The sequence below is a fragment of the Vombatus ursinus genome, unplaced genomic scaffold, assembly GCF_900497805.2.
Source record: "Vombatus ursinus unplaced genomic scaffold, bare-nosed wombat genome assembly UNPS02009918.1, whole genome shotgun sequence".
NCBI classification, from domain to species: Eukaryota; Metazoa; Chordata; class Mammalia; order Diprotodontia; family Vombatidae; genus Vombatus; species Vombatus ursinus.
Window position 1 is genome coordinate 2,853,772 of NW_020949696.1, and position 26,136 is coordinate 2,879,907.

Here is a 26,136-nt window from a genome sequence, read left to right on the forward strand (position 1 = left end):
TGACCTTTCTTGAGGCAGTTGAATATTAGTGTTCTTAGATACCAGAGTGGTAATATCTTTCTGGAAATGCCTGAGGCTTTCTCAAGTGCTAAACAGGGAAAATATCTCTTGAAAAAAAAAATCTTAAGTTGTTAGATGGAAACACATGACATGGTCCTTAAGGGGTATGATACACTAGCCCATTATGCCTGAGGCAGCTTTCCTGCCTCAGTACTATCTAGCTGGGTGACCTTGCACAAGTCACTCATTTACCTCTCATTTCACTTCACCAAATATGTTTTGTCACTTGTTTGATAAGGCGATCTCTTAGTTCTCCAGCTCTGTAATTCTAATAAATATTGTCCTCTAAACTGCCCACAAGATCATGGCAGAGCCTACAGGTGAGAAGTGTGTGCCAGAAGATATCTGGGCTGTCACTCCCCATACCCCTAAGCAACTCATGCTAGAAGAGGGAGGAGAGGGACAATCTGTGCCCACAATTACGTCTGTGTCTGGATCTCAAGCAGCTGCATAGAGAGATGGGGTAAGAGTTCCAGATTCCCATATCCAACTGAGGATTCAGAACTCCATTAAGGCAGTTTGAATACATTTCATTTTTCTTCAACAAAGGCCAAAGTTCACTTCAATGCACATCAAATACAAAAGGTTAAAATGTTCAAAAAAGGATTCTATTCAGTTGATATTATCAATTTATTAAAGAAAGGTGAACTTTTTTTAAAAAGGAGGGTGAGACTATCACAGCTTCACGTACTGTGTAGTCATGCAAACAAACTAAAGGTGATGCCTTCCACATCTCCTCTCCTGCAGGGGCGGAAGTCCTGGCACCAGAATCAAGTCTCTCTCTTCTTACCACTGGATCTTCTGTTTTGCTTGGAAGCATTCCCCAACCTCACTGGAGTAACCACACTGAGCATTTTCATAGACCACTTCTCTCTTCTGCTACCCCACCGATGGGATGCTGAGGACCCCGGGAACAGACTACTCTAGGAGCATGTCTCTGTTGGCGGCTTAGTTCCACAACGCAGAAAAAAGTAAGGACAATACAGAAGTAGAGTAAGTTTGAAGACATTTAGCAGGACAGGTGAATCTGATTCCTGCAGATCTTCCCAGTTTATACTAGCTTCAGTTCTAAACATTTCATAAAGAAATTCTGACATTGGGTTTGGGAAAAGCAGGTTGGAAGAGTGTCACACCCTTATTTGACTCCCTGCCCTTCCCCGAGATCAGTCTGGGCATAAAATTCAATGACCTGAATTCACATATGGAACAACAATCTGAAAGATGAAAATGGGCTCTTAAGAGTTGGAGATTATCAAGCAGGTTACTGGGGAGAGGCCAAGCAACGAAGAACCTCTCTTACTTTAAAAAAGACCCAGAAGGAGAGAGAAAATGCTGAACCTAGGTCAAAAGGTAAAAGGTACCAAAGCCCTGGGAAAACTGACCATACTGAATTAGTGACCCCTAAATAAGAAGGGGAGATTGTGTGTCTAGCACAAACCCGTGTAGCTCCTCCCCACCTTTGATGTGGGAAGGGAAAAGAGGGGAAATGTCTTTCAGAAGAGTAAATAGTTACTCTCGGATGCCCAACTCTTTCCTCTAGTGGTCAAGGGAGCTTGTTCCTAAGTATGGTAGATATGGGTTAGTCCTTGGACACGCCTGGCTTTGGGAATGGTTGTGCTGGCCCTGCTGCTGCTTTACATGTCAATCTTGGCTGGATCTTCCTGGAAAAGAAAAATACAACAGAAAACGCTTTCATTAAATTTCGCTTTACATGCAGTTCCACTCTGATTAAACTGTATGCTCAACAGAGAATCCCACTGAGCTCAATCCTACTCGTCCTTTCTCTGGAAGATTCTGTCTGATTCAGGGGGCAACATCTGGGGAAGAACACTGGCCAGCTAGAGTCTCAGGCCAAGTGAAGGCGACCAGGACAGGGCAGGGACTCACAGCCATACTGTGAAAGGACTCGATGAAGGAACTGCGGAACACCGAGCCTGGAAAAAGAAGAGTTAGGGGGCACACACATCACAGCTAGCTTCAAATGTGTCAACAGCTGTCATGGGGAAAAGGGAAAAGACTAATTTTGTTTGGTCCTATAGAAGGCAGAACGAGGAGGTAAGAGGGAGACACATTCTAGTTTAACACAAGAACCTTCTAACAGTTAGGAACTGTCCAGTAAAACAGACTGCCTTGGGGGGGGGCCCCATTACTGGAAGTCTTTAAATTGGATGACCATTTACTGTGGACTGGGGAGGGGGTCAGGACTACATGCCCTCTAAGGTCCTTTCCAACCCTGAAATTTTGATTGTCTACTTGGAAAATGTTCAACTAGGTTCCATCAGCTAACAATTAGCTGACAAGCACCTGTGCTGAGACTGCCCTCTCCAACAAACAAATTATTCTTATTAGGGATTCTTATCATATGAAAGGTCTTTAAATCATACTGGTTGGAATATGAAAACTGCTCTGCAACAAAAATGGTGAAGAGCTTTCATTTTCTCCCCTTTTATAATAAACACTCCCATAGGGCTTTAAGTCTGACGAAGCATTTTTTATTCACACACCATCTCAGTCGAGTTTCACAACACAGAGTGAACACTGGAGTCTAAGTCTGTCCTGACTTCAAGTCCCAAACTCTTCCCACTCCATCACGTTTCTCTAACCACATTTATTAGTTGATTACTACATGCCAAGAACAGTGCTAAGCTTCAATAAATCATGCTCCAGTAGTTGTGTGAAAGCTTTAACTGACATTGTGTGTTAATCTAATTATTGATGTTTTAGCCATTTTTCTTTTCTCAGTGCTAAATACCCACCTCAGTTTAATTTTCTTCTATTTATCATTTTTAAAAAAACCTTATGGTCATAAATGTTACACTACAAAGACATCTATAGGAATTATCTAGACAAGGAAAGAAAAGGGGAAAGGCATAACACAGGCATAGCTACTGCCAGGCAGTATGATCTGGCAGACAGAGGTCTAGACTGGGGAGGGAAGGGCACAGGAGACCAGGGTGTGTACCAAGTCTGAGCCTCAGCTGCTTCAACTGTAAAATAGGGACAACATACCTACTACCTATCCCACAGGGCTGTTTGAGTAATGTGCTTTGTAAACCTTTAAAGATATGCAGTTAATACATTACATAGACACTCAAAAACATGGGTCATTTATCTCTTGGACTCAAGAGATTAAGTCTCTGATAAAACAAATCACAAACATTAATTAGATCCCTCTGCCTCCTTATATGTACACTCATTCCCACGCCCCCATTCTTCCACACTTAAATGAGAATGTGAGGAAACCTCCACATACAGCCCCCTGGAGTGCTGGTCTCACCTGGACTATACAGTCTCCATCTCGTGGTCTTGGTCCTGCTCCTCCTCTTCCTCCTCTTCCTCCTCCTCCTCTTCTGCAGCCCCCTTCTCTCCAGGGGCGTCCCCATCCCTGGCAATCTCTTCCACGTGAGCAAGCATGTCGGCCATCAGGGCCTCCTCCAGCCTCTTTCTCACCTGCTGCACGAGTTCTTCCTGTTTCCTGACTCAGAACAAAGATCACAGTCAGTTACCTCTGGTGCTCGATCGGCTCTACAGCCAAACAGTGCAAATAGTGGGTCCGGTACAGCAAAGTTGTCTAAACACTCACTTAAGTTTCTTAAGTCATACTTGAGAACTGACGTTTTTAAATCATGATTTTATATGTATTTAGTGACTTTTGCTTGGAAGCTATTTTCATCATCATTAGGAACCCAAGTTTTTGCCACTGAATGTGGTATTCAGCACCTGACTGAAGCACCACAGCCCTGTACTACTGCCCACACTCTCAGATGAGGAAGGGAAGCCTCCCAAGTGGCTTCCTCTGGCTACAGCTAGAGCAGCGAGCTCTACGCACCTTGGCCAAAGATGCCCCTCTCACCTTTAACAGGTGGCCCTAAGACCTTAAGTAAAAGAATCTTGCCAATTAGATTGGCATATCATTTCTTGGAGTGCTATTGTTACAATAAGAGCATCACACATTTAGCAGGGCCATTGACAAACTACAAAAAAGTTCAGAGGGAGGACAACCACGAAGGTAACAAAACCCAACCCAGGTCCCATGAAGACTGGTTGTTGGGGCAGCTAGGTGGCGCAGTGGATAGAGCACCGGCCCTGAAGTCAGGAGGACCTGAGTTCAAATCCGGCCTCAGACCAAACACCTGACACTTAATAGCTGTGTGACCCTGGGCAAGTCACTTAACCCCAACTGCCTTAAAAAAAAAAAAAAAAAAAAAAAAGAGACTGGTTGTTTATCCTACAAAAGAACAGACTTGGCCAGGGGTGGAGGGTGCAGAATGTCTTCAAATATTTGAGGGGTTGTTATAATGAGATCCCACTAACTAGATGTTTAAGTAGAGGCTAGAGAGCCACTTGCCAAGGAGATTGTTACAGGGAATTGGGCATGAGGTATGAGTTGTACCACAGGATTTCTGAGGTCCTTCCAAATCTAAGACTTTATTCATTTATAGTATTTAGTCCTTGGGGCTGAGGGAAGAGTGCCATTCTATAATATTCCCAAGGATAAAGTGAGAAATTTTAGAGCAAGATGGACAAAATTAAGTTTTATCCATAAAGTAAAAATTAATGTACATATTATATATTTGAGAGATACAACTTGATATTTTTTTTAAACTAACATTATTTACATTTCATTATGGCATTCCAAGGAATGTCAGGGTTCTACAGGATACAGTTTGGAAAACACTACTCTAACAATACTAAACCAGGGAAGGTGCTATCATGCAATGTCAGAATATACAGTGTTAGAGTTGGAGGAGATCATTTAGTCTAGTCCCCACATTTTGTAAAGGAAGTGAAGACCCAGAAAGGTTGAATGAGTAACCTAATTTATCATACAAATAAGTTATTATCAGAGCATGGACCCATGTCTCGCAACTCAGAATCCAGGCCTCTCACCATTATACCAAACTAGATGTCAGCCTCTTAAATTAGCCCTTAGGAACACCCCCACCGCCCACCTTGCCCCGCCCGGCCCCTCCCCCCATAGCATCACTTCATTGGCTCCTTAAGTTAACAGGCAGGCAGGGCAGGCATTCTTTGATTCTGAAGGTATAGCACCTTGCCCAAGCTCACACAATGACAGTGGAGATAACAGGTCTTCCAAGCCAAGTGTTCTAATTGACCCCAGTGACTGCAGTAAGACATACCAGCACACCCTGTCCAGTCAGTATAGGACCAACTGCCCAAGTGGTCCATTACATTTTACCAAACTGGGGGCTGGGTAAATTTCAGGTTTGTCTTAAAGCAGCACTAAGGACCTGAGGAATAAGACGGCTTGCAAAGTCTCCCTTCTCTCCTACCCTTGCCAAAACTGGGGGAGGAGGTACCTCTCACCGAAGCAGACTGTCTTAACAGTCTATTCTATAGACTCCAATTCTGTTGGGTTACTGAATCTAGAAACACTTGGGCTTCATAATGGTGGAAACGCTGATTCATGGGAGGAGGAGTTCTAAGGCCAAAGTCCCAGGCTCCACTTCTTACGTGGGTGGGGAAAACACAACGTTTAGCTGAGACACAGTGACACGGTCCAGCCTTCATTCAGTTTACTGTCCTATTAGACAAGTAGGCAATACCAGTGATGAAAGTTTGTACCATCCCAGGCAGTACCTGAACAGACAAACCTTGGGGCCTGGATACGCAATGCTTCATCCATTAGGTTACTCGATATCACCAACCACATAGGAAGTCGTAACTCCCATCTCTTGAGAATCTGAACCTAGTTTATCTCTCTACTTGCTGCTACATTTTTTTTTTTGGAGAGGTGAATGGGGTAGCCAAATTGACTTATATTTTTCAAGCCTCAGTTTTCTCATTTATGAAATTAAGCGCTTGAATTTTGTGTATAAGATTCAAAATGCAGAATGATGAACCAGATTTATACTCACTGCAGGTGAGCAGTAGAGCTTGTGTTACATGTCTACATAGAGCATCTGACTGCCCAAAGTAATTTCTAATGCATTTTCCATTACCTGATATCTTCATCAGTCACCATGAAGGCTTTGCAGAGTGGTTGGGAGGTATTAAGCCATACCCCAGGGTTCTTCTCGACAGCTGCTGAGAGCTGCCCAGTGATGGGCATTGTGCTCGTGTGCAAAGCACTGGCAATGGCAGAGAGGAGGGTTTCATCAGTGCAACCTGGGCCAACCCCTGCAGGACACAATTTACCAGAAAGAAAAAAAAGCTGATGAATCAACTTGCTCCATAAAAGTCATTACATAGTATTAAAAAAAAAAAAAAAAAAAGCAAAATCCTAAGTTCCTTCAACTCCCTTCACCACCACCAGATGGTCAAACTTCATACTGCTGCTAAAGTTTTGTTTAAAGGCAATACAACTAAATACTAAATTTCAGTCACAGAGATACTATAATTTTCCAGATATTTAACTGTTCTCTAAGAACAGGATCAGAGAAACAGCTTTACCTGGGGGAGGGAGAAGTCTAGCTAGTAGCTGAGTAAGTTCATAAGTTGATGCTAAGGAGAATGAATGACTGCTTCTAAGGCTGAAGGCCCAGCTGAGATCACTGCTGAGGAGACTCCAAGCCCCCATCTTGGGCCGGCTGTCCCAGCAATGCTTTTACAGAAGGCTTCAGTTACGATGTGTTAATGATGTTACTGAGAAACAAAGTTGGTGGGGGTAATGTCCTGTGGGGTGAGTGGTCTGCTTATCTACTTCAAATGTTACCAGACCAAATAAAGTACAAAGTTTTGTATAGCCCTTCAGCCATGGTGAGAAAAGGAACTGCCTGTTTCCATAGCAATGGAGTGATGGCTTACATTTAAGGTAGGATACAGAATTAAACTCTAACAGTTTTAATCCTCCCACATTCCACATGTTCTAAGGAGTTACCAAATTCCACACCAAGGAATTCTTTATACATAGAAACCCTTCCTATATTCTTTCATATATGCAAGGATTCTCTCTTTGAACCACCACCTTTCTAAGGAGAGATGAAGTTAAATTTGCTAAATTAAGTCAGGCTAACTTCTTAAACATCCTTGCTAGTGTCTTCATCAGCCATTATCCAAAACTCAATTCAAAGCTAAAAATCAACCCACAGGCATAAATAAAAAATAGCAATGGGGCACCATGGGGGTCAGAAAATCTAAGTTCTAAGATTGCTTCTGCCACTATCTCCCTGTGCAGTTTTAGGCTAAATGCTCCCTGAGCCTCCATTTCTTCACCTGGAAGATACTCTTTCAAAGGCCCTCCTGGTTCTGATACAGCTTTAAATGCCCTCCCAGCTCTGACCTTCTGTGTTCTATGCATTCTCCATAGTAAAGCTTTTCTCCATGCCTAATAGTCAATGCAGGAGAAGTGTAATGTGAAAGTTCACAAAACAGAGAAAAGATGTTCTTAAAATTTACAAGTTCAACAGGCAGTCAAAAACAGTTACTAATTACCTTGTAAACCTTTAGGAAGATCCATTGTTTTCACAAGCTCTTCTGCAATGTCAAAGGCATTCAATCCACTTAGTTTCTTTTCCCAAAAAAGCTATCAAAGAAAACATTTATGTTTATTTACACAGTTTTTAAAAAAGGCAACTCAAGGGAGACCCTGATTATACAAAAAGCCCCAAATCAAACAGAATTCAGGCAGCTGGCCTGGGTTATTAAGAGAACAGGCTGCCTAAGGACTGGGGAGGGGGGCCCGAGGAGGAGAAGATAATGTTACATTAGGTGGCTCATCTGAAATAGCAGCTGCCCAGAAGAGGCTACCTTAGGCCCCTGGGGAGATAAGGTTTATACTTTTTTGCGGAAACATAGCAAGGAGAGGAAGAAAAGATGTCAGTTAACTGTAAAACATCCTAACTGCTGTCCTGTTCACACTGACCCTCTTCCTGTACCTGTCTGCAGCTCTTCCACACCCCCTATTTTTCTCTGTAAAATAGCAGCTTCGTGGAAGCTTACTAAAGCAAATCCTCTCATATTTAGCTGGTACACATTCAATTTCCTTAATACATCTTTTTTCTGTACTTAGAATATTAATATAATAGCTCTTCCGTCTAAGGATAGAATCTCATATGTACTATAATGGCCACGTAATCTGCTTGTCTATAAGAATACTCTTCTTTATTATCATTCCCTTTCCAGTTTTGCATTTTATTAGTCCAAAATGAACCAGTTCTATTTCCAATATTCTCAACAGTTAATACAGGTAGACCTGCACTTTGAATGACTGTGTTCTGCAGATATTGTGAGGTTTTTTGTTTTGGCTAGGCAATGGGGTTAAGTGACTTGCCCAGGGTCACACAGCTAGTAAGTGTTATGTATATGAGGGCGGATTTGAACTCAGGTCCTCCTGAATCCAGGGCTGGTGTTCTATCCACTGCGCCACCTAGCTGCCCTCCAGAGACTGTGTTTTTTGCAAACTAAAGGTCTGTGGCAAAGCCAGTCTATCAGTGCCATTTTTCCAACAACACATGCTGCCACCATATCTCTGTGGCATGTTTTGGTAATTCTCACAACATTTCAAACTTTTTCATTATTATCTCTGTCAATGTGGTCTGGGATCAGTGATCTTTGATGTAACTATTGTGATTGTTTTGGGGCGCCACAAACTGTGCCCACGTAAGACAGTAAACTTGAAGGATAAATGTCGTGTGTGTTCTGACAGCTCCATGGAACAGCCACTCCTGTCTTCCTCCCTCTCCTTGGGCCTCCTTATTCTCTGAGATACAACAATTTTGAAATTAGGCCAATTAATAACCCCACAATGGCTTCTAAGTATTCAAGTGAAAGAAAGAGTCAGTCAATGTGGTAAACTTCATTTTTGTCTTTTTTTTTTTAATTACAATTTGTTGAAGACTCGGATGATGGTTAAGTTTTTTTTTTTTAAGCAATTAAGTATTTTTAAATTAAGGTCTGTACATTGATTTTTTAGACATAATACTGCAAACTACTTAGCAGACTACAGTAAACTTTAAAGTAAAGTAAACCTAACTTTTATATACACTGGGAAACAAAAAAATTTGTGAGACTCACTTTATTGTGATATTCACTTTAATGCAGTGGTCTGCAATGGACCCCACAATATCCCTAAGGTTTATCTGTACTGTGTGGTCAAGTGGAAAGAATACTACATTGAGAATCAGGAGACTTGGGTTCTATGATCAGATTTGTCCCCAGTCATTGATCTGTAAATGTAGTGAGGTCACTTCCCCTTAGTTTTCCCATCTGCAAAGAAGGGGTTGGATCAGATGATCTTTAACATCCCTGTTTAGCCCTAAAATTCTATGTTCCACAAAAAATCCACAACCAGTTTTGATCCTTAAGACCGTCCTACATTCAGGATAATGGAAAAGCAGTCATGAAGCAGCCTGATGGGAGCTATGCATCATGTTACATAAGGAAGACCCAAGCTGTGAATCGACCTGATTTCGTGTTCCCTGGGCTGGCAACATTGCCATACTGATGTGCTAAGCCTACTGAGGTCACAAAGAGCATAGACCTAAAATTGTCAGAGAGAAGTGCAGCTCTGAGAGCTCCCAACAAATGGTCTAGGTAGGAATTCAAGTCCCGGGCAATACAGTGTGGTCACATCCAAAGTGAACTAGGCTGGCATCCGAGACGCTGGAAGCAGCTCCCTCAGGTGCAGCACAAGACACAGCAGGGGAAACACTAGGATTTATGAACTGAGAGCACCAGCAACCAGACAGCTAACCGTATGCCAGCTAGTGCAGTGAGGAAACTCCTCATCCGTAACATGGCGATAACATGACAACTCCAGACAGGGAAACTGAGGCCCCAGAAGCAAAGGTGGTCCCTTGACAAGTGAGTGGCAGAGCCAGGATTAGCACGCAGGTTTGTTTCATCCTTTCCAATCCACCATGCCTGGCTCTCTCCTGCTGTGACATAAACTTCCCGGGGGAAGAGCACACCATTCGACGACTGAGCCTTACTCAGAGTAGGACAAATGCAATGCCCAAGTCTGTGAGTCCCACCTGTCGAGGCTGATCCACAGCCTTCTGTGGATCACTCTTTACTTTATTGCTGGGATGGTTAGTAATCTTGGTAACAGGTTGTTTGAAGATGGACGCCGTCTGCCGGACAGGGAGTGCTGTATTTAAATCTGGTTTTCCCTGGAACAACAAGCAAGTTAGACCATGCTCCTAATAACAACTCACATTTGTATAATACTTTATTTACAAAGTGTTTTCGTCACAGAAGAGAGTGCAATCGTTGTAGAATGACACTGCTGGCCCCCACCTTGATTCCACTTCATCTTAAATAGGCTAATTGTAGAATGCCAGAGCTGGGCCATTTTAGAGATCCCCTAACCCAGAGGTGGGTAATAGGCAGCCCTTGGGCTTTATGCTCTGGTCCCCAACACTCCCTAGGTTCACCCAAACCAGATTAAAATGTAATTGGGAAATATTTAACAAAATAAAGAACATAGATAATGTTAATATGTGGTCTTCTAAGTCACAATGTGCCCATGGGGATCCTGTCACCCTGTTTCTGAGTCTGATATCACTGCTCTTTATTGCGATATTCACTTTAATGCAGTGGTCTGCAATGGACCCCACAATATCCCCTGTACTGTGTGGTCAAGCCCAGTCTCTTAATTTCCCAGGAGGGGAAGGAGAGACACAATAAAGAGACCTGACTTATGTAAGCATATGGTGCATGGACCAACATGCCTTAGGACACTTGGGAAAAGTAAGCACATACTCAGGGTTTATTTTACAACTGATTTAACAAATGTAGGTGAAAAAAATAAAGGCCAGTTGGGTGGAGAAACCTAAATCCCAACAGATCCAGCCACCTTAGCAAAGACAAGAGTTTCTATTTTAACATGGCTCCTTGGCAGTTTGTGTCCCAAGCTCGATAAATAACCCAGACTGTGCCAAGCACAGATGTTCTTCCCTTGTGACGTCTTACATTTGTACAGGATAGGGAGAGAAATCTGGATGTATCCTCTACCTGAAATCCTTATAAATAACAAACAACTCTACAGGCCAGGGGCAGAAAACTCAAAAAGAAACTGGAGGTAGAGGGGAGTGAGACACATCATGAATTAGAAAACTACACATTAAGGGGCAGCTAGGTGGCACAGTGGATAGAGCACTGGTCCTGGAGTCAGGAGGACCTGAGTTCAAATCCGGCCTCAGACACTTAACACTTACTAGCTGTGTGACCCTGGCCAAGTCACTTAACCCCAATTGCACCCCCCCCAAAAAAGGTCTGGAAAACCACATATTAATATCATCTATGTTCTACTGTACTTTTATTTATCTGATTAAATATTTTCTAATTACATTTTTAAGGTTCCTCTACCCTGAGAAGTGCTGCAGGAGCTCTAGCATTTGATACTTATAGTATTCAAGATCTCAAGAATTGGAAGGAACCTCAAAAGTAGTTGCTCCAATCAATTATTTACACAGGAAATGAATGTCCACAACATGTGTCCCTGATGAGTGCTAGTCTGATCTCTGCTTGAAGACTTCTTGTAAAGGGGAGCTCACTCTCACCATCCTACTCTGGGACTCTCTAGGGAGTTTATACACACTGAGTAAAAATCTGCTTTTCTATAACTTCTACCTATTGTTTCTCAGTTGCCCTTCTGTAGCCACAGGACTCCTCTTCCAAACCTTCTTCCACCTGGCATCCCTTCCTATTCTTGCCGCCGGCCCCCACACCTGTCTTCTTTCCAATAATTAAACATTCCCAGCAGTTCCTAGGAGACAAGCTCCTTGAGGGCAAGGAGATTTTGTTTGTCTTTGTATCCCCATGGATTAAAGCGACCCTCCTCTCCTTGATCTGCTCTATTTCCTAGATGTATTCTACTTTATTGATATTAAGTGGTTTGAAGAGGTGATCATTCGCCCCCTCCTCTACTGTATGAAACAACACTGACTTTGGACTCAAAGAGAAACTGGGTTTGAATCCTGGGTGCACCAAGGTTATCTATGTGGCCTTGGACAAAGGTTACCTCTCTGGGCCTTCAATTTCCTTACATGAAAGGTGAAGAGGTTGCTCTAAATCTGAGATCCTATGTTTCATAGAACGTTGGAGCTAGGAATGGCTTCGTGGATGACTTAGTCTGAAGCCCTCACTTAACAGATGAAATTCAAGCTCAGAGAGGTGCCATAGCATTAATAGCAGAGCCTGGATTAGAACTGTGGTCTTCTGATTCTCAATTCAGTAGCTCTTCTTCTTCCCAACAGCACTCTCCTGTCCTACTGAAAGATGGGCAACTCATCTTTTATTATTGCCTAATTGTTTCAGGTACAGAAATATCACCCTTAGTAGAGAGTAAACTACTCTGGGGTATGGACTATGTCTAACATATTTTCTATGGCTCACAGGTCCTCAATACGGGTATTCCCTCCTCTCCTAACACAGATCACACAACCCTTCGGGGACTAAGAAGATTATCTTTTGACAGTTGCCAAGGTTAAAACATCCACCACATGAATGTCAGCCTATGAAAACCCCAACCAAACTCATCTGACTGATCTTCTGACAAACACTGTTCATCACCAGACCTAGGAATGAACTGAATGGCCCTAATTGGATCCTTCTGCTCAGGGACCCATTGAATAAGGTGGTTTTTACTCCTACAATCAAGCCAATGCAAGAATTAATGAATTGTGTTAAACAGAGAAGGGAGATCACTTCAGGATGGAGAGGTCAGGAAGGGTCATGTAAAAGCAAGAGGATCTGGGTAAAACTTTATCAGAAAAAGGAGAAGGGAAGAATCCACTTGAGGTAAGTTGAACAGTGTGAATAAGCAAATTCCCAGAGTTAAGTAAGGGTCAAGTGTGCTCAAGATATAGCCAATGAATCTGTCTTGCTAGAAAGAGCTTACATAGAGCTCCGGCCTTGCAGTCAGGAGGACCCGAGTTCAAATCTGGCCCCAGACACTTGACACTTACTAGCTGTGTGACTTGAGCAAGTCACTTAACTTCGACTGCCTCATCAAAAAGCAAAGAAAGAGAAAAAGACAGAGAGAGAGAGAGAAAGAGAGAGAGAGAGACAGAGACAGAGAGAGAGAACGTGCTCGCAATTGAGCGAGCACTTATATAGAGAAGAGTGAGAGAACTAGGGACCAGATTAAGGTAGGCCTTCAATGCCATAACAAATTATATCTAGGTCAGTAAAAGAAATGGTCAAAGAGTCATTGCTGTTTAAAAAGATGACAAATACCACCAAAATGCATATTCTCTATAACCCTCCCTAAATAAGGGATACTCTACACTATTAGGGTGGTAGGAATGAGAGACCAAAAAGCACTAAGGTTCTCTGTATATAGGTGGTGGTTATTAATGAAGAGAAAATATGAACTTGGTAGTACACTGAGTCAGCTGTATGAATGAACACTGGATGAGGAGTCACTGAAAATAATACATTTTGAATCTTGGCTCAATTTCCTCACCTGTAAAATGTAAGTAACACCTGTCCTATATCTAACTCCTCAAGAGGGCTATGTTACTGTGAGGCTCAAACATGGCAATGTATTGAAAACTTTTTTGTAAATCGAAAAGCATCAAAATAGTAACTGACTACATATGTATAGCACAACATAAATGTCAATTATTGCTGGTATTAGAAGGAAGAAAAGGTTACAAAAGTGCTCCTCAAAGCCCCTACCTCCTCATCTGCACTTATCTGGCAGGATCGGTCAAATTAATCTTTAAAGGGGGAGAAAAAATTCAAACATACTATAATTGGGTATATCAAAAATAACCTGTAGTATATAGACATATTAAATTGGCAGCGAAGGTGCCCTACTACCTCCAGTTCTGACATACAGATATTAGAAAGTAGGGGCTACTCCAAAAGCATCCATGGGGTAGGGATAAAGAATGCCTCTAGGAAGCATAGAAGTTAACACCGTGCTGAGGCAACACCTGTTCATACCAAACTATCCATGAGTGGGACCAGCTGCCTGGCAGCCTTTTACCCTGCTGACACGCAAGGCAGAACAGATAAAACAAAAATACAATAATGTACCTGAGTTAAAAAAAAATGACTTGATACTTAAATTTTAGATTTTTTGGGGGTGGGGATAGACAGGACAGACTGGGTAATCAGGGTTAAGTGACTTGCCCAGGGTCACACAGCTAGTAAGTGTCAAGCATCTGAGGCCACATTTGAACTCAGGTTCCCCTGACTCCAGGGCTGGTGCTTTATCCACTGCACCACCTAACTGCCCCTAGATTTTTTTTTTTAATGCAAGGGTCTTAAACTGCTTTGCAAATTACTTGCTAATTCTCAGATTATTAGTTGTAAACCCTATGACCCAAGATAAAAGAGCACAGACACGGTGGAACTTCAAAAAGGAAGAAGAGATGCTATCACAGAGATTCAGAAAGAATCCTCACTCCTGGATTTCTGCTTTTGTCCCTCTGCAGCTCCTCCTCTAATCTTTCCCCTTCAATCTATCTTGAACTCCACTGCCAGGCAGATCTCCCTACAAGATTACTGGCCAGGGGTAATGTGGGCAAAGCAAATCAGAAAAAAGAACCTGCTACAGTGTTTCATAGAATTAAGAACAGTAATCAAACTTTTGTTTAGTTGTTTTTCAGTTGTATCTGATTCTTCGTGACCCCATGTGAGGTTTTCTTGGCAAAGATACTGGGGTGGTTGGCCATTTCTTTCTCCAGCTCATTTTACAGATGAGGAAACTGAGGCAAACAGAGTTCAGTGATTTGCCAGGGGTCACACAGCTTGGAAGTGTCTGAGACCAGATTTGAGCTCAGGTCTTCCTGACTCCAGGCTCAGCGCTCTATGCACTAGGGTGCCAACTAGCTGCGGAGCAGTAATGAAGCTTAGAGATCAACTAGTTCATGTTCTTTTACAGAAGAAAAAGCAGAAGCTCAAAGACAAGGTCTCTGCTCACCAAGCTAGGAAGCTGCAAAGCCAGGATGAAGACCCAAGTCTCTAAGCTCAAATCCAGAGCTCCTCCTGCTACACTATCTCCCAAGCTACATTCCACAGATCACAGGTGTGTTCTACAATCTGACTAGGAGTGGGAGGAAACGCAGCGTTACCCAGTGTTCTTCCATAAAACATTAAATAGGAAATTATGTATTTATAAAACGTACTTCTGAGGTTAAGTGCGCCCACAAGTGGTATTACCCCCATTTTACAGGTGAGAAAACCCAGGCCCACAGAGTTCGTGAAGTTGACTTGCCCATGATCATACAGCTACTGTTAGAGGCAGGATTCCAAATGAAGTCTTTTGGCCTCCTCCAGCGTCAGTACTCTAACTACTCCCAGCATCTAGCATCCTGCTGGCTACTGCATCCACTCCTGCCTGAAAAGAACAACCCGTGATGGTCTCTTCTTTTGTGTTTGTTTACCCCATGATTATCACCTTATGTACAATCCTACTCTCTAACCATATGTACTGCACAATCCAGCATTTCCCCCTATCTGTAATGACTACAAGGCCATTATAACCAATGCTGTGATGGATGTTCTACCTCAGCTAGATTGTAAGCTCCTTGTGCAAAGTCACACTTTTCTTATACCCCCAAAATGTATAGTACATAGATTCATTTCCTGGTAGTTTTGTTCACACCTCAAAAACGATGTCTCATGTACCTATGTCAAGGTCACACAAAATCTCACTACAAATCACATTGGGATCATAATTCAAGGCAGCCCGGTGCAACGGGTCCTGTCACTTATTAGCTGAAGGGCCAACAGCAAGTCACTATACCTCTCCTGTTCTGTTTCCTCATCCAAGAAAAACTGTTAGGGATGAAACCTGTATGGTACTTAGCCCATAATCTGTTACACAGAGGCAAGGAGATAATGTATGTAAAGCTTTGCAAATCTTAGAATGCTGTAAAAGGTCAGTTATTATGTTTAATTCATAAGAGATTCCATGACCACGGCTCCTATTCCGCAAATACACACTCCTGTCCCCCCCATCCCTAAACCCCGCTCCCTGGATCCTACTAGCGAGCCTTGCTCGCGATTGTCCTTCTTGGCTAAACTCCTTAAGAAAGTCATCTACCATGGATGCCTCCACTTCCTCTCCTCTCACTCTCTCCCAAACCCTCTGCAGTCTGGCTTCCAGCCTCATCAACTCAAATGAGAAACTGCTCAGCTAGGGATGCTCCCTTACTTGCCAGATCTAATGGTGTTTTCTCAATCTTCCTATTTCCTGACTTCTCTACCACCTTTAATATCAGTGGTCCCCTGCTCCCAGACACTCTCCCCTGTTCCTAGGTTTCAGGACATTGCTCCAAGAGAACTCATTCTCTTCCCAAACTGTCCCTTCTTTCCAATGTTCCTATTATTGCCAAGGGCATCACCAATCCTCCCAGGTAACAAGTGTCATTCTTGACTCCTCACTCAGACTAACTCCACACATTGACCCATTGTCAAATTTGGCCACTTTTACCTTTACAACATATCTCTAAAGTACCTTTTCTCTTTATTCACCTGTCATCCCTGTACATCCAGTATCCTTTAGCTATGCAATAGCCTTCCAACTGATCTCTCTGCTTCAAGGCTCTTCCTATTCCAAATCATCCTCTAACTCAACCTCCAAAGTCATTTTCCTAAAACTCAGGTCTGACCATATCATATCCCTGACTCAATCATGTCCAAGTAACTCCTTATTACTTCCAAGATCAAATATTATTTGGCACTGGGATCCTCCCTACCTTTCCAGGCTCCTTATTCCTTTCCATGTATTCTGATCCAGCTACATTGGCCTCCTGGCTGTTCTTCCCACAATCCTCCTCTCCCCACTTCCATGCCTCAGTCCTGGCTTTCTCCTATGCCCAGCAGGATCTCCCTTCTCCCTTATAACAAGTTTCCTTGGTTTCCTTTAAGACTCAGTTCAAATCCTACCTTCTGCAAGAGGCCTTTCCCGTCCCCTCCCTCTCCCCCTGAGTTTACCTGTCTTGTACAGACATAGTTATTTCCATACTGTCTCCCCCATTAGATTGTGAGTTCTTGGAGACCAGGACTGTGTTTTTGCTTTTCTCTGTCTTCCCTGCCCACAACACAGTTCTTGGCACATTGTAAGCACTTATTGAATGCTTGCTGACTGATGGGTGATGTAACTAGTGAGAACACTGCTCAATAATTGATGGATTATCAACATCAGGTAAGGCCAGAGGCTGCCAGTGTCATGGAGGAAGGACACTTAGCCCAGACCTAGCCCAAACAGATTTCTTACTGATGAAGAGGTTCTCTAGAAGGGTCCTTTTGGTAGATCATTTTATGCTTACTGCACTGGGTCCTGGGACACTCTAAGGTGTCCTCAATGGGATTCAGTTACTCAGGATATCACCCTAACTACCCACACAGGAAAAACAAAACAGATCAAGAATTCTGAAGTACTTTGCCTGTGTTATGATAGATAGTTGAATGGAAAGTTCATTTAAATCACCATCTGTCTCCTGGTCAGGCACTGAATATGATCAAGGAGCTGGGCTTAGATGCAAATAGGAGAAAAGAGTTAAATAACATTTGGAAACTGCACATTTTCAATGATCCCAAAATGTTTTTCGTTGTAAAAGCCCACCTCACAACACCAATATTCTTCCAGACATGCTATGTAGTTGCAAATGATGGACAACCCCAATCTCAAGGGAATTACAGGTGAGCCGAAGAGCAACGGGAAGGCAGGTGGCAGGTGTAAATGGGCTACAGTGTATTATTACTCATGGTACCTTATGCACGGAAGTGGGATAAACTTAAATCATTAAGGATATGTAAAACTAAAAAAAAAAAAAAAAAAGGTGGGTTAGTCACAGAGCCAAGAATGACAGATAACTGAGGGATAGCCACTTTCCATCAAGAAGCAGTAAAAGAACCAGAAGAAGACCTCCAACACACTGAGGAGAATCTCCAGGAAGCTCTATGCAAAGCATGGTAAGCAATGAATGACCCAGGGCGAGAAGCAGGGTTCTTGGAGCAGTCATGGAGGTCAATCCCATGAAGAGAGTACAGACTCACAACGATGTGGGCACAGACCCACTGAAGTGATCTTCCAGTGGGTTGCTGGGAGAACATGCCATGGATCCCTGAAGGTCATACATGTGCCAGGGAGTGCTAGCTCTGGCTTTAACAAAACGTAAAGATTTGGAGCACCGACCTGGTGACGGACTGCACGTCAGCAGTTCTAGAATCAACCTCGCCAAATCTGGACAGACTAGTCACCAGAACGTGGGCCACTGGGTGATGAGGTTTTTTGGTCAGAAAAGATTATGAAATTTGTTTCAGTGAGAGGACCAATGCCCAAGGAATCATGATTCCTTGAAGTATTAAATTAGTGCTTCCGACCAAAACAGCAAGATTTGCCTTAGATTTCTCTCCGATGAAGATGAATTTAGGAAGATAAAGCAAAAAGGCCCTACCTACATGAAACAGACCTCTGACTGGAAGAAAGGAATCTGTCTCACGTTTTAGGAAAGCTAATGACTTGACCTTCTACCAGCTTAGGAGAGTGGTCACTTTGAGCCTGGGATGACAGGCTATTATCCTGATGAAACAATTAGACAAAAGAAGTGGCAAGATGAGGAGGAGAGTCTGATGGCTCTCAACAAAGCTGTCCCTATAGATGGAGACTGGGGATACGTATGGTTTTCAAACACTTGGCTACTTTCTCAGTCACTTGATTGACATTTGGGACTAAATGAGTAAGAGTTATAACTGTCTAGGAACCAACTGTCTAAATGAGCTATTTTGGACGATACTACATGAAACAACCTTTACTCAGCACTTTGAAGCTTGTGAGGCACTCTCTTCCCAACAACCCTGCAAGGAAAGCAGGGTTAAAGAGAATTTAGCCCTATATGAGAGTTGAGAGAACTGAGTCTCCAATAGTGACTTGCCCAAGATCCCACAGCTGGTAAATGTGAGAGGATTCATCATCATCATCATCATCATCATCATCATCATCATCATTACTGTTCTTAACAAATGCCAAAAGAACAAAAAAAGGGAATCTGAGCCAAAGTGGGGAAAATCTCCTTCCATGCCTTGTTATCCTGTGCCATTTTTGCCCCATCTATTTTTGTAAAGCTGTCATAGATGATCCACTTAATACACTAGATTCCTTCCCCTAGTGCTCTGAATACTTCATGGGTACCAGTGTATTTCTTGGTGGGCCCATCTGTTAACTCTAACTACATAACTGACAGACCAGGACCCATAATCCAGTTCTCCCAAAACAATATTCATTACTTTTCCCTTTATATAAACTCACAAGTCTTTTCACTGAGTCCTCTTACAAATGCAACTGAGTTTTAAAAATTTTATTTGCTATTATCTGTTACTATTCTATAAAATGTCATATAATTTTCTTAAAAACACAGGTGGTCTTACGGGAAGGCATTCATCAAATAGCAAAAAGAATAGACACTTTTAGGCACTGAGTCCATTAAAGTACAAAGAAAACATGGATCATAGAGATTCTTGGATATGAGATCTACAGGCATTCAAAGAGACTGCCCTGACCAACTGCCCAAGAAAAATAAAATGGCTTAAGAACAGATCTTGTCAAAATGACTGAAGAATGTCAGACAAGGAAGGGACACAATGACATGGAGTTATGTGGGCAGCCCACTGCGTTACTTCATGCAAGTAGCATAGACGGACAAAGAACTAGGCTCAAATCCTTTCTCTACCATTTACTACTTGTATGAATTCGGGGCCAGTCACTTAACAGCTCTGGGCTGGGCCTCAGTGTCCGCCTCTTGAGAATGAGGGCGTTAGATTAGGTTACCTCTATGGTCCTGTCCAAGCTCTAAATTTAGGTTCTTAAAGAGTAGGAATCTATGGGTAGGTCTCCAAATTTGGAGAAATGGTCTGTCAGTTATGTAGTTAAGAGTTCACACATAGGCACACCAAGAAATACACTGGTACCCATGAAATATTCAGAGCACTAGGGGAAGGAACCTAGTGTATTGAGTGGATCATCTATGACAGCTTTACAAAAATAGATGGAGCAAAAATGGCACAGGATAACAAGGCACGGAAGGAGATTTTCCCCACTTTGGGTCAAATTCTCTTTTTTGTTCTTTTGGCATTTGTTAAGAACAATGATGATGATAATGATAACAATAGCTAGCACTTATATAGTGCTTTAACATTTGCAAAGCACTTTAAAACCACCTCATTTTATCCTAACAACCTTGAGAGGCATTATTATCCCCATTTTACCCATGAGAAAACTGAGGCAGACAGAGGGTGAGTGACTTGCCCAGGGTTGCAAAGCTGGTAGGTGTCTGAGGCCTGCTTTCTAGTAAACTTGAGATACTCCAGTACCCTTTCCACTAGGAGTCAGGCCTGCCACTCCCGCTCTGTGGGTCTCAGTTTCTTTATTCAATTAAGCAAAATAGTATTGGTACCATCTATTCTCAGTAGTTGTTGGGAAGATAAATGAGATAATGAGTGCAAATGCACACTGTGTAAACCATAAAGTGCCAAACATGAGGTTATAAACTAAAAAGACCCAGACTAAGTACTGACTTGGCTCTTTTGGTATTAGAATAGCTTGGTTTCACACAACATTAGACAGTTTACAAAGCACTATCTTCAGAACAGACCTGAGAGACAGGTCCTGGATTATCTCTATTTTACAGATGAGAACCCTGAGGCTTCAAATAGTGACTTGCCCACAATCATATGACTAGTTATGCTTGCCAGCCCTGATTCAAAGGCTACATAACACTTGTGCACGAAGATATTCATCCCAAATTGCTTATGTTTTCAGACAACTTTCCAGAATCTCAGAGTTGGATAGGGACTTCTCAAGGCATTTAGTCCAACCCATTCATACCTGAACAAATATCTTCAGTATCTAGAAAAAGGGTCATGTGGCTTCTGTCTGAATACCTCTACAAGTAAGGGGCTCCCCACCTTCTGAGGCTAACCCACCGAATTCATGGAGAAGTCTCTATCAAGCAGAAGCCTGTAGTTTTCACCCACTGCTCCTAGATCAGGATCTAAAAAGGCAAGAAGGTCTTGAAAACTCCTAGGTGCAGGAATGCGGAGAGCCAGGTCTACAAAGATTACCAGGGAAGGCGACCACAGAGAACGGGGGTTGTGGCTCCCCACAGAGGGCCAGGGGTCCTTACTTTGGCTTGGTTAGAGCAGTCGTAGCGCATCCTCTGCCGATTCTTGCTCATCTTACTCATGAGCATTCTCCCTGTTCGGAAGTCGAAAGTGCTCAGGTCCGCGGAGCTCCCCAGGTAGCGGGCTAGCTGAGGCTTGCTTCGGAACTTCTTTCCACTCGGGCTACAGAGGAAAAGGAAATTCCCATTTTGTAGGCTTCCATCACCTCTCCCCACCCTAAGTGCTACAACAGCATTAAATCCATCGCCGTTACTGTGGAGTGTTGTTATAGATGAGGAATGAACCACGAGATAAGATGACTTCTCTTCTGGCACCCTAGGGGAGGACCTTGTTTTCACAATAATTAACGTTTGCAATACCAAAGCAAAGGCAGAGTGTGTTCTTTCTCAATCAGACCAATCCGAGAATGAAGACGCCTTTGAAATCACTAGATATCCAATGCAACAAACTTTCCAGATGGAGAACTAACTTTCCCCATCTATAGCAATTGTGTCTCTCATCCCCCTTATCTAAACATCACAGGATCTTGGAGTTGGAAGGGTCTTAAGAGGTCACGTGGCATCAGGAGCCACACACTGATGTGAAACTCTTGCTCATTTCCTCAAAGATCCAGCTTCAGCAAAGAGTACAAGTTTCATACTAAATCTAGGAGCCCTCAACGTGGAATCAGAGGAGTCTGGTTCAAATCCTAGCTCTGCTGCTTACGATTGGTGTGATTTGGGGCAAATCTTTTCTTCTCTCTGGGCCTCTGCTTCCTTATACATAAAGGACAGGATTAAACAAAAAGGTCTCTAATGCCCCTTCCAACTCTAAATCCTATGACCTTTAGAGCAAAACATAATGTGCAATTCAGAATTCAACAATCAACCCCCTCCCTCAGTTTAAAGAATGACAAACCAAGAATACAATATTAGACAAAAAGTAACAGCAATACCTTTAAAAACCTTTGATCTGACGGGAAGGCTGACAGTCAGACAAAGCTACCTTGTCATCTCTCAAGCTGGTTTATTTCCACTTAAAAGACAGAAACATTTGCAAACACAATGTAACCCTAGTTTCACCAACTTGGTTAAAACAACAGGATCTTTAGTTAACTGCATAAAACAATTTATGTTTCACACAATATGTTAGGTCATTTATGGAACAGAATCATGCAAATACAGATCTTCTTAAGAATTAATTGCCTCAGGTCTAGGAAAGGTCAATGATTTGTGCAAGGTTACGCTGCTAGTGTTAGAGATAGGATTTGAATTTACCCCAGTCACCCCAACTACAAATCTAGTAGTCTAACAACCACTGTTCTTTCCACACAATATGTGACCTGCATTGTGGTCAACTCAAACTATGAGCAGAAATATGAAGGAGGCAGGTAAGAGCAGTAATTTTACTTAAGTTCTTAAATAGTTTCTATGTTCCTACCCTGCCTTCAAACCCCACCCCACCCTCCAGATTTCCTTTATAATTATGTTCTAACCTCAGTGGTACTAAAATTAGTCCACAGCCCCTGAGTACATGTAAGCTGGGCAACAGCAGGGGGCCATTTCCTATTCACTGACTGCTGGAACTAGAAGGGAGCTAGCTCAATGATCAGCTAAGACCATCCTTTTACTGTATATAGAGAAACTAGGCCCCCAAAGGAGGGGAATGACATGCCCTTGGTCATCACACAGCAAGAGAATGGCAGAACAGAGACTGGCACTCAAGCTTTTAAGTCCCCATTTAAGAATCCCACCTTTATACCATGCTGTCCACTTTAAAACTGGCTACTTTTAAGTTTGAATTAATCCCTATTTTTTAAAAAATCCACTTTTATTTCTGCTTTTCCAACCCACCCTAGCATAACAGCACTCTTGCCATCAATATAGCCTCCAATTCTTTAGGGGTTAATTTGTAATAAGCAACCTATAGAAATGTCTTTCTAAGAAAGACATGGAACATTTTACATCCTGATGCAAAGAAACCCAATACCCACTAAGGTTAGTCACACACACAAATTACATTTTATTTTCCACTGACTTTTTTGGTTTTAATTTCTAATTGTTATGTTAGATCTTGTGTACAAACATTCTCTGCAGAAAGGACCCCCCCCCCCAAAAAAATACAAGGAAAAGAAATGATTTAGTGTTAACCACTGCAAACTGCTTGACTAACAGGACTTCTCTGTTCTGTATCCTTTTACTGGTGACTCAACATAGACAATTAAGTACCAACTGGCAATAATGTAAAATTTTCTCAAGAGAAAAGGAGTGGGGTCATCAGTAGCTCTTTATGATAAAAGGGAAGAAGACTTGGGGCTTAGGGACACAGAAAAACTAAAGAAACACTAAATACAAAGGAAAACGGGCTGCAAAAAAAAAAATCAAGCAGTCCCTAAAACCGGTCTTAAGAAAAATACTTCATTAGTAACTGTTATTGAACAATTAAGCACTACAAAAGCTCCAAGAAATGATTTTGGATGGGGTTCTGGTTCTGCTACTGACCACAAGCCAGGGCCACTTTCCCTCAGTTTCTCTAACTGAAAAGGATATCTTAATTTGATGATGTTAGCCTACCTTTTAGGGAATAATAATCATCTACGTCCTATCTCCCTTGCAAAAGAAGCCAAGAACTGATCAGGCAAACTAATTTTTTCTTGGTCCTCTAGATAGCTTCATCTAAAGTTAGATGCACTTTAGAGAATGCCTAATGCTGCTTAAATTTTAACAAATGCTGACACCCTTAACAAGTATGGGCTCTAACAAAAAACCCACTATTAATTTCCCTGCAAATCCAACATCTCTAAAATCAGCCTTTAAAGAGCAGGAAGTATTCCTTCTCTGTAAAAGGGGAATCTCCCTACCTCACTGTACTGCTCTGCTAGCCTTAAAGCACCACATAAAGGAGCTCACATTGTCATGAACAGCTGGATAAGTTGCTGCCTGAGAGCTGCACACAGAAACTAACCAGAAGCCTATGCCTAAAGCAATCACTTTCCCATGTTGTTAGATTCTGGTGAGGATTTCTTTTAATGTCAATAAACAAACACTGATAACAGAGGGAAGAAAAAGGACACATTTTGTAGAAATGATTCATCCTCTAGTTTCAGCTTTTAAGAGATTTTCAAGCTCATATCCACATACAAAACCAACAGCTTCCCCTATCCCCCAAATTAACATGAAACCAGATGACCAAATCACCTCAATCAAGCTTTTCTTAAGATCAAATTTCGGTATTACCAAACTAGTGTACTCTTGGATTTCATTTGAGTGCATTTTACTTATGATCACCAAATCACAATCAATGATTGACTTACCACCAAAAGTCCTTTCATTCTCTGCACCAGAAGCTCCACTGAGCAGGGGCAACAAATTGCTTTGCAAATCTCAAAACACCATATATTGAGGTTCCTTATCATTATTATTGCAGTGGAAAGAACCTCAGACTTAGAAGACCTGAGTTCAAGTCACATTTGCTAGTTGTATGACAGTGGGCAAATTACAACCTCTGAGTCTCAATTTCCTCATCTCTAAAACAGGGACAACAGTTGATCTACCCACTAGTACTTGTCATGAAGAAAAGTGCTTTATAAAACCTAAAGTGCTATAGTAATATTACTATCACATACCTAGTATGGGGGGGGGGAATAAAAGCTGTCCTCAGAGGCAAACTATTTTTTAAGAGTGAGAAAATTTGGGGAAAGACTGAAACAAATGGATTGGAGGCCATTCAATGCAGCCAGCCAATGCCAGGTGCATGGTCTAAATGTGCAACTAGCTCTTTGTTCTATTCTTGTTATGGTAAGAGAGAAGGACCGCCTTCCCCCTCTGGTTCCTACCCTCTAAAAGCCTAGGCCAAAGACTCCCTTTGAACTTGGGAGGGAAGAAAAGGGAAGGGGGGGAGGAATGAAAAGAAAACAAACCCCCAGGTGCTATATGCTCCAAGACAGAATTGATCAGAGGGGAAAATACTTCCCCGGGGTTCCGGGTGATTTAAGCTACATAAGTGACAAAACTGTATCGTAAATTTCTTCAGTAAAACACATTTGCATTCTTTAAAATGAGCTAGTCCAGTTCCCCACCCCTCCCAAACACACAAAGGCCTGGGGGATGGATCAGGGGGCACTCTGTGTTCCACACTGCATGGCTATGTCTAATAAAGGGACCCTTCACAATCCGATAAAGCAGTCAAGTTTCCTGCACTGCATATGCTGCATTAAACAAAGCGGACTGCAGCTCTAGAAGCCTATTAAAGTTTGTATTCCAATAGCTGCATTTAGGAAAAGGGAACCCCATGTGGCTCCAACGGAGCCTACACCAATCTATCATTTGTGAATTTAGACATTGCAATAAAGACTGTATTTCTCTCCCCCTCCCCCCACCCCCAGCTGCTGCACCCAGAAGGCTTCCTATTTCTCCTGCATGCAGTCATGCTAGGTGGCTTAGGAGAAAAAAATTAGGGGAGTGGGAATGCAGAAGAGAAGATGAAAATGACTTATTTTTTCGCAAAAGGCTTCTCCTGGCATGCAGGTCTAGCAGCACATGCAAGTTTCTTGCCAGACTGGATCCTGGCAGCCCTGGAGGACAGGGCGGGGGTGGTTTGCAGGCAGCCAGGGGGCCCGGCCAGTCCCAGGGGTTGGCTGTCGCCCTACATTAAAGGACAGTAGTGCAGGCAGGCGACTCCCGGTGCCCTGGCTCTGGCCTGGGCAGCAGCTGCAGGCTGAGGAAGAAGGGGGTGGGGGGAGCTGCTGCAGCCCAATGCAAGTTTCCTCGCTCCAAGGGGCCAGTGCAGGGTGGGGGGAAGGGAGCCGAGCCGAGCCGGGCCCCCGCCCCGCGGACTTCCTGGGCTCTTTCCCCCCGTCCCCGGTTCCAATGGTCCATTCACCTATAGTAATAGACATCACTCTTGCCGGCTGACAGACCCGACTTTCTGGTCACTTCTTCCCTTTTCCAGCCCTGGGGGAGAGCTGAGCACTCCCACCTCTTCCGCTCCATCGCTGTGCGGGCACAGGGGCTCCCCCGCCGCCGCGGTCGCTCCTCTTCGCTCGGGCTCCCC

At 42.8% G+C, this 26,136-nt stretch overlaps 1 protein-coding gene across 4 annotated transcripts; it reads right to left on the minus strand.

Moving 5' to 3' along the window:
• Positions 1–676: 676 nt before the first annotated feature.
• Positions 677–26,136, minus strand: MBD3 (methyl-CpG binding domain protein 3). Of its 4 annotated transcripts, none has more exons than XM_027853288.1 (7): positions 26,062–26,136; positions 21,108–21,267; positions 9,996–10,133; positions 7,456–7,546; positions 6,024–6,201; positions 3,338–3,535; positions 677–1,721 (listed from the first exon to the last, which is right to left on the minus strand). In XM_027853288.1, the coding sequence occupies exons 1-6, from the start codon at positions 26,073–26,075 to the stop codon at positions 3,343–3,345; spliced, it is 774 nt and encodes a 257-aa protein (XP_027709089.1). In that variant the 5' UTR covers positions 26,076–26,136; the 3' UTR covers positions 677–1,721; positions 3,338–3,342. The 4 variants fall into 4 exon arrangements, with proteins under 4 accessions (XP_027709089.1, XP_027709088.1, XP_027709087.1 ...); XM_027853287.1 differs by having other exon boundaries at positions 3,338–3,539; XM_027853286.1 differs by having other exon boundaries at positions 25,966–26,112.

Coding starts and splice junctions, on each gene's coding strand:
- MBD3 (XM_027853285.1), bottom strand. CDS start 26,075: ATGGAGCGGAAGAGGTGGGAGTGCTCAGCTCTCCCCCAGGGCTGGAAA. Junction 21,268..25,965: donor AGTGATGTCTATTACTATAG/GTGAATGGACCA, acceptor TTTCCTCTGTAG/CCCGAGTGGAAAGAAGTTCC. Junction 10,134..21,107: donor ACTGCTCTAACCAAGCCAAA/GTAAGGACCCCT, acceptor TTGTTGTTCCAG/GGAAAACCAGATTTAAATAC.